Raw genomic sequence first — 12,926 nt, 5'->3', positions numbered from 1 at the left:
AGGCGGTACATAATCCATATGGACAGTTGTACGGCCTACTCTGCATGGATGCATGGCTGTATGGCTGCTCTTTTCCTTCTTGTTGACTGACATCTGTCATTGAATATTGGTTGCCTTCTCCTTGCTGATCCACTGCTGAAATTCTCACCAATGGCTAAAAATCAGATCTCTTACTTTCTCCTTCACTCACATGACTTGTGAAACGAATGCTCCGTGTCTTTTTCCTTTGCCATCGATTTCTTTTATAACTTTGACATGAGCCAAAAACCTAATCTTCAATGGTTGAAATCTAACCATAAGATCAATGGCTCTCTTTTATTAAATTACTAACTGACCAATTTTAGTCAATGTATTAATTAAAAATCACTTTAATAAAAAAAGTTTACTTTATTAATTAATTAATAAAGTGAACTTCTAAAAATTTAAAAAACATAGGATACTTTTAATGGCGATTTCCATGAGTAGACATCCTCATGGAAAAACCTAAAAGCTACAAACACTAACATAAACTTTATTCTTTTACATATATTCTACAATCTCCCTCTTAAATTCAGTTAGTACTTTTGCTGCGTTAATGAAAAGCTTCATGTTAATGTAGAAATAACAGAAGAAGAGATCACTTGCAGTCCTTTCGTGTCTAAGCTGATATTTCATGTTTCCATGCTGACAGGCTTAATCATACACATATATCAACTTCAACCAAGAGCATAGGAAATATAATAATATTAGCAAACAGATACAACTTAGTTCACTTCCCAGCTTCCTAGCAACAACGTTTTTAGTTGAAGGAAATCATGCAGTCCTATGTATGCAACATACCATTTTGGATTTGCCACACCACCTTGGATTCACTCATAATAAACAGAAAATATTTCAGGCACTTTGAAAAGGCCATAAACAGATGTAAGTTAAAGTGGCAAAAGGACTTTTGATATAATTACAATCAGTATCTCAATGCGGTTGAATATAAATTATAAGCTTAAAAATGTATGCATGTGATATTAGCAAAGATGATGCAACTTAGTTCATTTCCCAGTTTACCAACAACAATACTTTTACTTAGTTTTCCAAGTAAGCTCATGTTCCTGTGTATGCAACTTAGCATTTTGGATTTGCAATACCACCTTAGACTCACTTATTATAAACAAGAATATTTCAGGCACTCTGAATGAGCCCTATACAGAAGTAATTTAAAAGTGGCACAGGAACTTTGGAAATTGTTACAACCATTGTCGATGTGATTCAATATGAATCATTAGCCTATAAAATGTCTGCATTTGCTTGAAATAAATCTCTAGCACAAATATCAAACTCATTAGTTCTATGCTGCACAAATATCAAACTCAAATCATGTATTGACATACTCCACCTACCTATTTGGCATTTCTCCAGGAAGTTCTGTAAAATGCACAATCCGGTCAGAGTAGGCAGCAAATAAAGCCTGTCACAAAAATTCATTTTTCAAAAATTACAACGCTTATCATATGTCCTTTCTAAAACAACACCAAAATCAAGACTAGTAGAACTCCTGACAGACCTTCCCACATCTTAAATATTGAAATAATGTATAAAAATAGTGGAAGAAAACAACACAACTGCTGGTGCAACTCTTTAAATTAAATATTGGGCAAATAATACTACTTAAAATATAGTGTTTGGGTGTTCAATTTTTGCCTCTAAATGTTAAAAATAAATAAGAATTTCTAGTCGGCTTCAAAAGAGGGAAATTCAATTTTTGAAATTCAAATAATGTCAAGTCAGCCCTCCAAGATGATCAAGTCAGCCAGCCTACTTGACACACATTCGGACCCATTAGTCCACTATATAAAGGCAGATTGATCTCCTCCAAGACACCAATTTGGATCTCATCAAGACAAGGTATCTTTTGCTCATCTGTGTGAAGGATCAAGGAGAAAAACAAGTCCGAAGTTGACCAAATCAGTCCATTGTTGACCAAATCTCTTCTAAGCATTTTCGTTGGAAGCAGGCCCAATTTCTGTATCAACAGCAGAAGCCGAAAAATCTCAAGTTTATGGCTAGGTGTAACGAACAAAGTTTGTATACTTAAAAGAACGCTCTGATACCAATGTAATGAACAAGGTTCGTATACGCAGCAATAATCTTCAGAATACTTCAAAGACAAGAACATCCATTGTAGGACAAGTAATTGTATATTGAATATTATATAAAAGAATCGAGGAGATGAAGTTACAAATGAGAATGAGGGTCTACATATATACCCTAGGCAAGTGTTCCTTTATGAGTCATGTCCTTAGGGACATGCCTCTTCATTAACTATATACTAATTAGTCATTATTTATGAGGTATTATTATTATTTATATTTTATTCATAACATTGCCTTCCTCCTCAAAAAGCTTTGTCCTCAAAGCTTGTTGATAAAAAGACTTGATCTATTTTTCTGTTTCGAATGTATTCTCGTCTCGAAACTGTCATCTTCGTTGATACAAGTTGATATGATCCTTGGAGTGATAAATAAAATTGTCGGACTGAGAATGGATCTGACCATCCTAAGTTAATCTTCTCTAGAATCTTGCGGTTACCGGAAACTTGTGATGAATTCTTTTCACAGGACAAGATTGCATAAACTTCAGTATTCCTTGGAACATAAGTTTGTTGTTTATGTTCTAAGTGATACTAGTATGTAGATTGATTGAAAAGTTTGCTCTTGTGATTTGGATGTTGATAAGGAGTTCTTCTGTTTTGACTTTCCCTTATCATTTGTGTGGCAGTTTCTTGATTTACTTCAAGTACTGATGTTGTTGAATTGGTTACAAAATCTTCAAGTGGAATTTCTATCGTCTGAACTGCAACATCTAAATATGTTTTTCCCTGGACTGGTTTGTCGTTTTCTTGAGTTGTAATATTGATTAGATCGGTGTTCTTATCTTTTTCTTCACATGGACTGAAGACTTCAACACTTATTTAGTGATAAATTCTTCTAATTTGTTGTTCAATGATTTCTTATCATTTTTAAGCTTCTTAATTTGAGTGAGTAGACTCTGATTATCATTTTTAAGACATAAGAGTCCTCATTTTCTGAGTCAACTTTACTTTGGCATTCAAACTTCTCATCTTTTAAACACTTAATTTGTTCTAATAATTTTTTATTAAGGTTCTTTACGCGAAAATTTTCCTCTTCTTTCTCTGATAGACTTTTGTCGAAACTTTCATTTTCTTGTTCTAACTTGTGCTTCTTAGTTTTACACTTTTTGACTTGTGTAAGTATTTTTTGATTATGCTCTTTCCAACATGAATTTTCCTTGTTTTTGTTGGATATAACTTTTTCAAGCTCTTTCCGCTTCTTTGATATTGTTTCTGGATTCTCTTGAAACATTAGTTTCGAAATATCCTTAAGATCTTTTGATGAAGGCATTATCAGTTCTGATTTCGTTGTCATGTCTTGGAATGTGACCATCTTCTTCTTGTAAGGGAACATCAAGAATTTATTTTTTTTTGTTTAACATGAATGTACCTAATTCCTTGAACCAAGGTCAACCAATAATTATGTCAACCTCTTTGCCAAGCATAGTTACGACACGGAATTGAGATATATATTCATTATTATCCACTGTCACTTGTAAGTCATTAATTTCATATTCTTTTTCGTCAAAACTACCTTTTTCATTCACCTATATTTGGCTCTAGAACTAATAGTTGATTTGCCAAATTAATATTGATCTAATTATTCGCGGTGCTTGTACTAATAGCGACATTAATCTCTTTCCCTTGGATACACCCCTTTAATGTAAATAATCTATTATCTATAATTGGAATACTTTTATAGGAGAATCTTCCTTCCTTTATTTCCAAATTAGAATCCATTTTTTTCCTCTTTCAAGATGAGCATATGGTTTAGAGTAACCTCTTTTTTTCTTTTTTAAATTATAATATTTCTTTTTTTATTTTTTTATATAACCTTCATAATTTCAAGAATCCTTAAAAATCTTTTAATTTCAGATTGAATTATATTAATTTATCTCCCTTCTTAAATAACTTAATAGCCTTTTTATCTTTTAGTCCACCTTTAATTTAAGGTCTATGTAAATTACTTTAATATAAATTTTTGTTAACTCGCTCACCAGCGAATGGGTGTGACTTTTATGATCTTAACCTTACGTATTCGTCTTTTAACCTTTAATGTACTCCTTGTAACTGTTCAGAGATATCCAACAGCTACACGGTCTGGTGATTATAGTGATTTCTGTCACTCTTAACCGTTATTCAAAGGCCACGGGGTTCAGCTATTATAGCAATTTCCATTACAAAAAAAATATTCAGCGGCTATAGGGGTGGAAGTCGGGCGGCATTCAGCAGACGTGGTGGTGGCATTGGTTGGCTAAGCGATGACCTTTCGAAAATTGGTCTCCATATCATTGGCATCCACTTTGATAATATCAGATCCCTCAAATACTTTGGAACCTTCTTTTCAGTCATTGAATGTAAGGAAGTTTGATGTTGCTTTGTTGTTTACAATGATTGTCGGAAAGTGTTTGACTCCTGGGACATTCCAAGGAAAAGTTGAAATCTGGATTTACAAACTAAAAAAAGCATCTCACCAATACTCAAGAAATTCTAAGAATGTTTAATGATTCTTACTGGAATTCAGCTGAGGCCATTCTCACAATGCAAAATGAAGATGAGACACTTGATTATTCTCTTGACAACCAAGAAAGCCTTGATGAAGAAGTTGGAATGTATGAAGCTTTTGATGATGAAATCCCACATGAATTTGAGCGCAATAACAATGGATAAGTTCTGAGGGATGATTGCTTAAATAGCCTGGCCTTAAGCTTGAATCTCAAATTCTATGGAGCACTTCTAGGCTGTATTTTTTGTAGTATGATTGATCATTTCTAATCTGGTATGGACAGCATGCACAGTAATGATCTGCTCTGTCAAAAGAAGGGCATTCATAAACTAACAATGTAGAAGGGGCAGAGATTAAGTATGAAGTTGAATAAAGCTCTATTAAGTTGTATGGCAGAGCCTACTTTAAGCTTAAACAAGGGTTCTCTTTTGGGTCTCTTTGGGCAGCCTTTTAAAAATTCTTGGGGAAGATTCAAGAACGTCTCTAATGAATCCAAGACAAGATCTGCTAAGGAGGATGGACCATGCGCAATCTCTACACTAGTACGTACCAAGAACATTTTGGCAACCTGAAGTGTGATTGAAGTTTTTTTTCTGAAACCTGTGATGTTGCACTGTATTACAAAGTGGGCTCAAAAGCAGAGTGTTGTTTATTAAAGTTGCAGAGATCTAAGCTTCTAGAGTATTGACACCATATGTACTGCTGTGGAAAGTCATGTATACCTGTGTAAGGGCACTAGAAGATTCATTGCATATACTGTTAATATTGTCTGTTGAGGTCATTGGTTGAGATATGTTGTTGGTGCTAAAAGACAGAGGAAGCTAAGTAGAAAGGCTCTTGTTGAAATTTGGTACCGGAGGACAGGTGGTTCCCTTAGGCTTTGATCTTTGGCCTAGGGAAAAGTGTCCAAAAGAATTTAATTTTTCTCCTAAAGTGACTTTATAATTTTATAAAGTTAAATCTAATTTAAAAGTGACTTTAAGTGATAAAGTTACTAAGTCTAATTTTAAAGTAACTTTTATAAAGTCAATGAAAAATTAGAAAGGAAAAGTGACCTTGGAAATAAATGACTAAGTGGGTCTTTATTAAAGTGGGGTGAATTAAAAAATAGAAAGTGAGATTTAAATGAGCATTTAATCTCAGCCATTGATCTAAATCTATTTCAGCCATTGGATTTAGAGATCACCCAAAAGTCACTTGGAGTTATATTAAAGGAGGAAAAGAAGGAAAAGGTCATTCATTCTTTCATGAGCAGATTGGGAGAAGGAGAGCAAGAGAGCAAGAGAGATTTCTGAGCAGGGAGGAGAAGGAGACAGCAGCTTGGCACACATTCCAAGGCAGCAGTTGAGCAGATTTGTACAGCTGATTCAGCACATAGTGAAAGGCAGATTTTTGCACAAAAATCGAGGAGCAGTTTGCTGATTTTTCTGCACACAAAACGGAGGCCATACAGCATTTATTGCTGTCCTGTTTGCTGTAATTTCCAGATTGCTGTGAGGCACGGGAAAGGAGATAAGTTGTAAATTTGCTTGCTGATTTTTTGTTGAATAATTCTCACTGTAAAAAGACAATTTTCAGAAATAAAGAAGAGCTCTCAAACTGGTTTTCCCCAAGAGTTGTAGGGGGTTTTTCCAGGGTCAAGTTGACCAAAAATATCAGTGTTATAATGTGTTTTAATGGCTGTTTTTGATCGCTGATTTTTAATTCTGCAATTTCCAGCATTCTGAAAAATTTCCAGAATTTGTGTTTTCAGCAATATTTATTTTTTTCAGTCTGTTAAATGTATGGTTATGGGAATGGGCATTTAACTACATGGGAGAAATAAGGAGAAACTGAAAACCGGGGTGGGAAAACAGAAATTTCTACATGGTATCAGAGCTTGAGTGCTGAAGGGCAATTTGGGACAGCAAAAGGAAAAATTACAGTTGCTGATTTTTCACTCAGAAAATTCCAACAAGCTGATTTTTTCATAAACAGCAGTTTTATCTTTACTACAGCAGTGCTATTTTTCAGTTTTAGGACAGCAGGATGTCATTGGGATTGAGGGTGGAGGATAGGCTGGATGGGCATATAAATTACAGCGTTTGGAAGGAGAGAATGCAGAGTATCTTTGAGGAGGCAGAAGTCTGGGATATCATGGTGCATACCGCACAGAACCCTGTTGTTGTGCCCACTGATGTTACTCAGTTGGCTGAGTATAAAAAGAAGAACAATAAGGGTAAGAGGCTGATTCTAGACGGAATCAAAGACCATTGCATTCCTCATGTGAGAGGAAAGAGCAATGCCCATGAGATGTGGACAGCATTGTCCAATCTCTACCAGAGTACCAATGAGAACCGGAAGATGGTCCTGAAGGAGAAGCTGAAGAACATTAAGATGGGTAATGATAGTGCAGCTGGATATCTCACAAAGATTACTAATGTGAGAAATGAGTTGGCAGCGATTGGAGAGGCCATTCCACCCACTGAGTTGGTGCGGATTGCAGTGAATGGCCTCCCCCGTTCATGGTTGAACTTTGCTGATTGGGTTTGTGCACGTGAAACCCTTCCCACATGGGAGAGGTTTTGGGATGATTGCATTCAGACAGAGATCAGGAAAGGTCAGCTTGGGGCAGCCAAGCCAGTTGAGCAGGATGAGGATGTAGCACTGGTGGCAGGAGGCAAAAAAGGCAAAGGGAAGAAGCAGGCTTCCACAAGCAGTGGTGGGGGCAAAGGCAAAGGTAAAGGTAAACAGGGGAACACACAGAAGGACTATTCCAAGGTGAAGTGTTGGAATTGTCAAAAGATGGGACACTATGCAGTTGTGTGTCCGGAGAAGAAGAAGAAGAAGGGGAAGAACCAGGACGTGGCAGCTTCAGCAGAGATTGAGGACTTTGCTGGTCGTTTTGACCAAGAGTTTGTGTTCACTACGTGTGAGTCCTCTAGTGCAGGATCACCTGCCACACAGGTTCAGAGGGAGCATGCTTTTCCCTCGATTAGCGGAGCATCTACAGGTATCTGGTATGTGGACAGTGGGGCTTCACGTCACATGACAGGAGTCCGTGAGTACTTCTCAGAGCTTTCAGAGAGTGGCACTGATATTGAGGTAGTACTCGGTGATGACAGAGTTGTTAGAGCAGTCGGGGTGGGGACAGTGACATTTCAGAGGGAGTCCAAACCTCCCTTGAAGGTGTCAGAGGTTCTTTATGTGCCAGGGATGAGGAAGAACCTCATATCCGTCTCAGCTTTGGAGGACAGAGGATATGAGGTACTGTTCAGGGGAGGACAGGTGTTGATGTATCCCAGGGACACTCCAGCTGATTCAGCTAGAGTGATAGGTGTACGCCATGCAAAGGTGTACAAGTTTGCATTCCAGCCCCTTTTGGCATTGAGCAGTAGTACCGAAAGCAGAGCTAGCAGTTCTGAGCTGTGTGAGATTTGGCACCGCAGGATGGGACATATGGATCATGGAGCCTTGAGGACATTGCGGGAGATCACTACAGGTGTGCCAGATTTCAATACTGATCACTTTGATACTTGCAGAGGTTGTGCGATCGGCAAATTTGCCAAATCCCCTTTTCCCAACAGTGACAGCAGAGCGACGGGGATACTTGATTTGATTCATTCCGATGTGAGCGGTCGGATGTCTCATGTTTCCTTGAGTGGATATGAGTACTATGTTTTGTTCATTGATGATCACTCCAGGAGGACCTGGATTTATTTTTTGAAGACCAAGAGTGAGGTCTTCAAGCGGTTTCAGGAGTTCAGAGCTCTTGTGGAGACTCAGATAGGTCGAAAGATCAAGTCCTTGAGGTCGGATAATGGAGGAGAGTACACCCTTGGAGAGTTTGTTGACTATTGTGCGGAGGCAGGCATTAGGAGGGAGTTCACTGTTCCTTACAACCCCCAGCAGAACGGGGTTGCAGAGAGGAAGAACAGATCCATCATAGGGGCTGCCAAAGCCATGTTACATGATCAGGGGTTGCCATTGTTCTTGTGGGCAGAGGCCTGCAAAAACAGTTGTTTACTTGCAGAACAGGAGTCCGCATCGTGCCTTGGGGCACATGACTCCGGAGGAGGCTTTCTCTGGGAAGAAGCCTGATATTGGTCATCTTCATATCTTTGGATGCATAACATACTCCTATATACCCAAGGAGAAGAGGACCAAACTAGAGCCCACCGCAGAGAAGGGTATCTTTGTGGGCTACAGTGAGACCTCAAAGGCCTTTCGGATTTACATTCCTGCACAGAGGAGAGTTGTTGTCAGACGGGATGTGAAGTTCGAGGAGGACAGGGCCTTTAGGAGGTCACGGGAGTTAGAGTATCTGGATCAGCCAGACCTTCAGCAGCAGTTGAGTCAGTCGCAGGGATCCAGTGGGCAGGGATCAGAAGGATCAGGAGGTACATCTATGAGGATGTCAGGTCCGTCAGTGAGCAGTGGCTCATCGAGCCAGAGGGGTGGTGCTCCGGGCAGCATGCAGAGCAGTTCACTAGGGAGTCCACTGATGGACAGTTCACACGGTACCTCAGCTTCTACAGGTTCAGGTGCAGGCAGGAGGACAGCAGACAGACAGTCAGGAGTTCAGGCTACTGATGATGATGAGGAGGAGGAGTTTCATTCTCCGGTGGGAGAAGTGCGCTCACGGAAGAGGAAGCCCAAGTGGCTTCAGGACACCTTGAGAGATGCCACATCTGTTGCTGAGCCGAAGAGGCCGGTCACAGAGAGTAGACCACCTGAGAGGTTTTGTAGCTATATGGCGATGGTTACCAGCATCCTTGACTCTGAGCCTTCTAGCTATGAGGAGGCAGCTAGCCAGCAGGTCTGGAGAGAGGCCATGCAGGAGGAGTATTCTTCTATCATGAAGAATGATGTTTGGGAGGTGGTGTCGAGGCCTGAGGGCAAATCCGTGGTTACTTCCAGATGGCTTTACAACGTAAAGCATGTTGCAGATGGCAGCATTGAGAAATTCAAAGCGAGGTTTGTGGCTAGAGGGTTCTCCTAGGTAGAGGGAGTTGATTATGAGGAGACCTTCGCTCCCGTGGCTCGATATACTTCGATCCGCTCCATTATATCGATAGCAGCAGAGATGGGTTGGAAGATCCACCAGATGGATGTGAAGACCGCATTTCTCAATGGCTTCATACAGGAGGAGGTGTACATTGAGCAGCCATAGGGCTTTGAGGTGCATGGGAAGGAGTCCCATGTGTGCAGATTGAAGAAGGCCCTTTATGGCCTGAAGCAAGCTCCCAGAGCTTGGTACTCCAGGATAAATGCATACTTGCAGGGGATGGGTTTCACAAAGAGTGAGGCAGATCCGAACCTTTACTTTATTGTGATTGGTGAGGAGCCTCTCATTCTGGTGCTGTATGTGGATGACTTGATCATTACAGGTGCAGAGAGACTCATAGAGCACTGCAAGAGAGATCTTGCGGCGGAGTTTGAGATGAAGGACATCAGTTTGATGCATTAATTTTTGGGTTTGGAGGTGTGGCAGGAGGAGGGGCATTTCTTCCTGGGGCAGGGGAAGTATATTGTGGACATCCTTAGCAGATTCCACATGGAGGATTGTAGATCCATGTCGACACCGATGATCACCAACTGGAAGAAGCTTCATGCTTCGGATTCCGAGTTGGTGGATCCCACATTGTACAGGCAGCTGATTGGTTCCTTGATGTATTTGGTCAACACTAGACCAGATATCTGTTTTGCAGTCAACACGATGAGTCAGATTATGTGTGAGCCTAGGAAGGTTCACTAGGTGGCTGCAAAACACATTTTGCGGTACTTGCAGGGGACAGTGGATTATGGTCTGGACTACAGGCAGGGAGATGGAGTGAGATTGGCAGGATACACTGATTCTGATTGGGCAGGTTGTGCTTCTGATAGGAAGAGCACTTCAGGGTGTTGTTTTGGGTTGGGTTCAGCAGTAGTGTCATGGTTCAGCCGGAAGCAGCAGTCAGTAGCACTGAGTTCAGCGGAAGCAGAGTATATGGCAGCCAGTCTAGCTAGTTGTGAGGCCATCTGGCTTCGCAAGATGTTGTTTGGCTTATTTGGTCAGCCGTTGAGACCTTCAGTGATTTACTGTGATAATCAGAATTGCATTAAACTCACGGAGAATCCAGTATTTCATGACAGGTCAAAGCATATCGGGATCAGATATCATTTCATCAGAGACTATGTTCAGAAGGGAGTTGTGAAGCTTGAGTATATTTCCACTGATGAGCAGGTTGCAGATATCCTTACCAAAGCCTTACCATGGGGCAAGCATGTCTACTTCAGGGACAAGATGGGTGTGGTGAGGAACACCTTCCTCGGTAAGAGGGAGTGTTGAAATTTGGTACCGGAGGACAGGTGGTTCCCTTAGGCTTTGATCTTTGGCCTAGGGAAAAGTGTCCAAAAGAATTTAATTTTTCTCCTAAAGTGACTTTATAATTTTATAAAGTTAAATCTAATTTAAAAGTGACTTTAAGTGATAAAGTTACTAAGTCTAATTTTAAAGTAACTTTTATAAAGTCAATGAAAAATTAGAAAGGAAAAGTGACTTTGGAAATAAATGACTAAGTGGGTCTTTATTAAAGTGGGGTGAATTAAAAAATAGAAAGTGAGATTTAAATGAGCATTTAATCTCAGCCATTGATCTAAATCTATTTCAGCCATCGGATTTAGAGATCACCCAAAAGTCACTTGGATCACCCAAAAGTCACTTGGAGTTATATTAAAGGAGGAAAATGAGGAAAAGGTCATTCATTCTTTCATGAGCAGATTGGGAGAAGGAGAGCAAGAGAGCAAGAGAGATTTCTGAGCAGGGAGGAGAAGGAGACAGCAGCTTGGCACACATTCCAAGGCAGCAGTTGAGCAGATTTGTACAGCTGATTCAGCACATAGTGAAAGGCAGATTTTTGCACAAAAATCGAGGAGCAATTTGCTGATTTTTCTGCACACAAAACGGAGGCCGTACAGCATTTATTGCTGTCCTGTTTGCTGTAATTTCCAGATTGCTGTGAGGCACGGGAAAGGAGATAAGTTGTAAATTTGCTTGCTGATTTTTTGCTGAATAATTCTCACTGTAAAAAGACAATTTTCAGAAATAAAGAAGAGCTCTCAAACTAGTTTTCCCCAAGAGTTGTAGGGGGTTTTTCCAGGGTCAAGTTGACCAAAAATATCAGTGTTTTAATGTGTTTTAATGGCTGTTTTTGATTGCTGATTTTTAATTCTGCAATTTCCAGCATTCTGAAAAATTTCCAGAATTTGTGTTTTCAGCAATATTTATTTTTTTCAGTCTGTTAAATGTATGGTTATGGGAATGGGCATTTAACTACATGGGAGAAATAAGGAGAAACTGAAAACCGGGGTGGGAAAACAGAAATTTCTACAGCTCTCACATATAGAGCAAGAGAAGTCATAACACTTGTGCTATGAGCCCTTCTTAAAAGAACTGGTTTGTAAACCCTAGAAGACTAGAAGTCTTGGATGTGAAAGCCCTGAGGGTTCGTGGATAAAAATCCTAGAGCTGTAACTAGATCGATGATTCCTTTGAATGGAGTAGCCCTAGGTCATACAAGGAAGGAAAGGAAAGCAACATAGTGATGATGAGGACAAGTATGTTTGCAAGAAGGCAAGGGTCAAGAGGGAGTTGACAAATTCCATACAATCCTCAAAAGATAAGTACTTTATATCTCTCTTCCTTGTTTATTATTGTTTTCCTATTAGTTAGTCTCATGTCTTTGTCTCTTTGTTGGGTTATAATCGTTTCTTCCATGACCTCCTAGTGAGGGTTGTAGGTACGTCGTGACAGCCTCGCAAGGCTATGGCAGCAGTTGGCAGCGTTTGCAAGAACAAAGCAAAGTATGTGGCAAGAGGACTCCCCTAGGAGTGATTCGTGTTCAAAAGGAAGATATCCAATATCTAGAATGGTTACTAGTTCAGAGGGAGCAGACAGGACAGCAAGTTTGAAGGATGTGATCATACTGAGATTTGTGGAAAGACAGTGATGACTTCAAGATGGATTTTCAAGATCAAGCAATTATTGACATCATAGTACAAGCAAGGATTCTCCCAGGAAGAGGGAGAGGACTATGAGATGACATTTGCTCCAGTTACAATTTGATTCGCAAGTTGACAAGCATGGTAGCTTCAAGATTGTTTGATCAGGTACAATCATGATGATAAATGCACATGATTCAAAAGTAGTGAGGCTCCTATGTATTTTTGTGGTCAAGTTATTTGCTGACATTCTCATTGTCCCTCGATGAAGTGAGACAAGCTTGGAATAGTAGAGAATGATTCCCTCGATTATAGGGAGTGTTGATGTTGTAGCATCAAGGGGCAAAGATTCTC

The 12,926-nt window shown here is 39.8% G+C and overlaps 1 protein-coding gene across 5 annotated transcripts in view; it reads right to left on the bottom strand.

Annotated features, from left to right (window-relative positions):
- LOC149178836 (zinc ion binding protein) overlaps positions 1–12,926 on the bottom strand; it is a 496,683-nt gene that overhangs the window by 381,041 nt on the left and 102,716 nt on the right. For all 5 annotated transcript variants that reach the window (XM_089420459.1, XM_089420458.1, XM_089420457.1 and 2 more), the window contains one exon: positions 1,374–1,441. In XM_089420459.1, the coding sequence (XP_089276585.1) occupies positions 1,374–1,441 (68 nt within the window). The remainder of the gene's footprint in view (positions 1–1,373; positions 1,442–12,926) is intronic.

This window comes from Pinus tabuliformis, chromosome 4_1 (assembly GCF_031772625.1).
Source record: "Pinus tabuliformis cultivar Carrire ecotype Pingquan chromosome 4_1, CPIR1, whole genome shotgun sequence".
Classification (NCBI taxonomy): domain Eukaryota; kingdom Viridiplantae; phylum Streptophyta; class Pinopsida; order Pinales; family Pinaceae; genus Pinus; species Pinus tabuliformis.
Note: the sequence above shows the minus strand (reverse complement) of the source record. Positions and strands in the feature narration are given on the sequence as shown.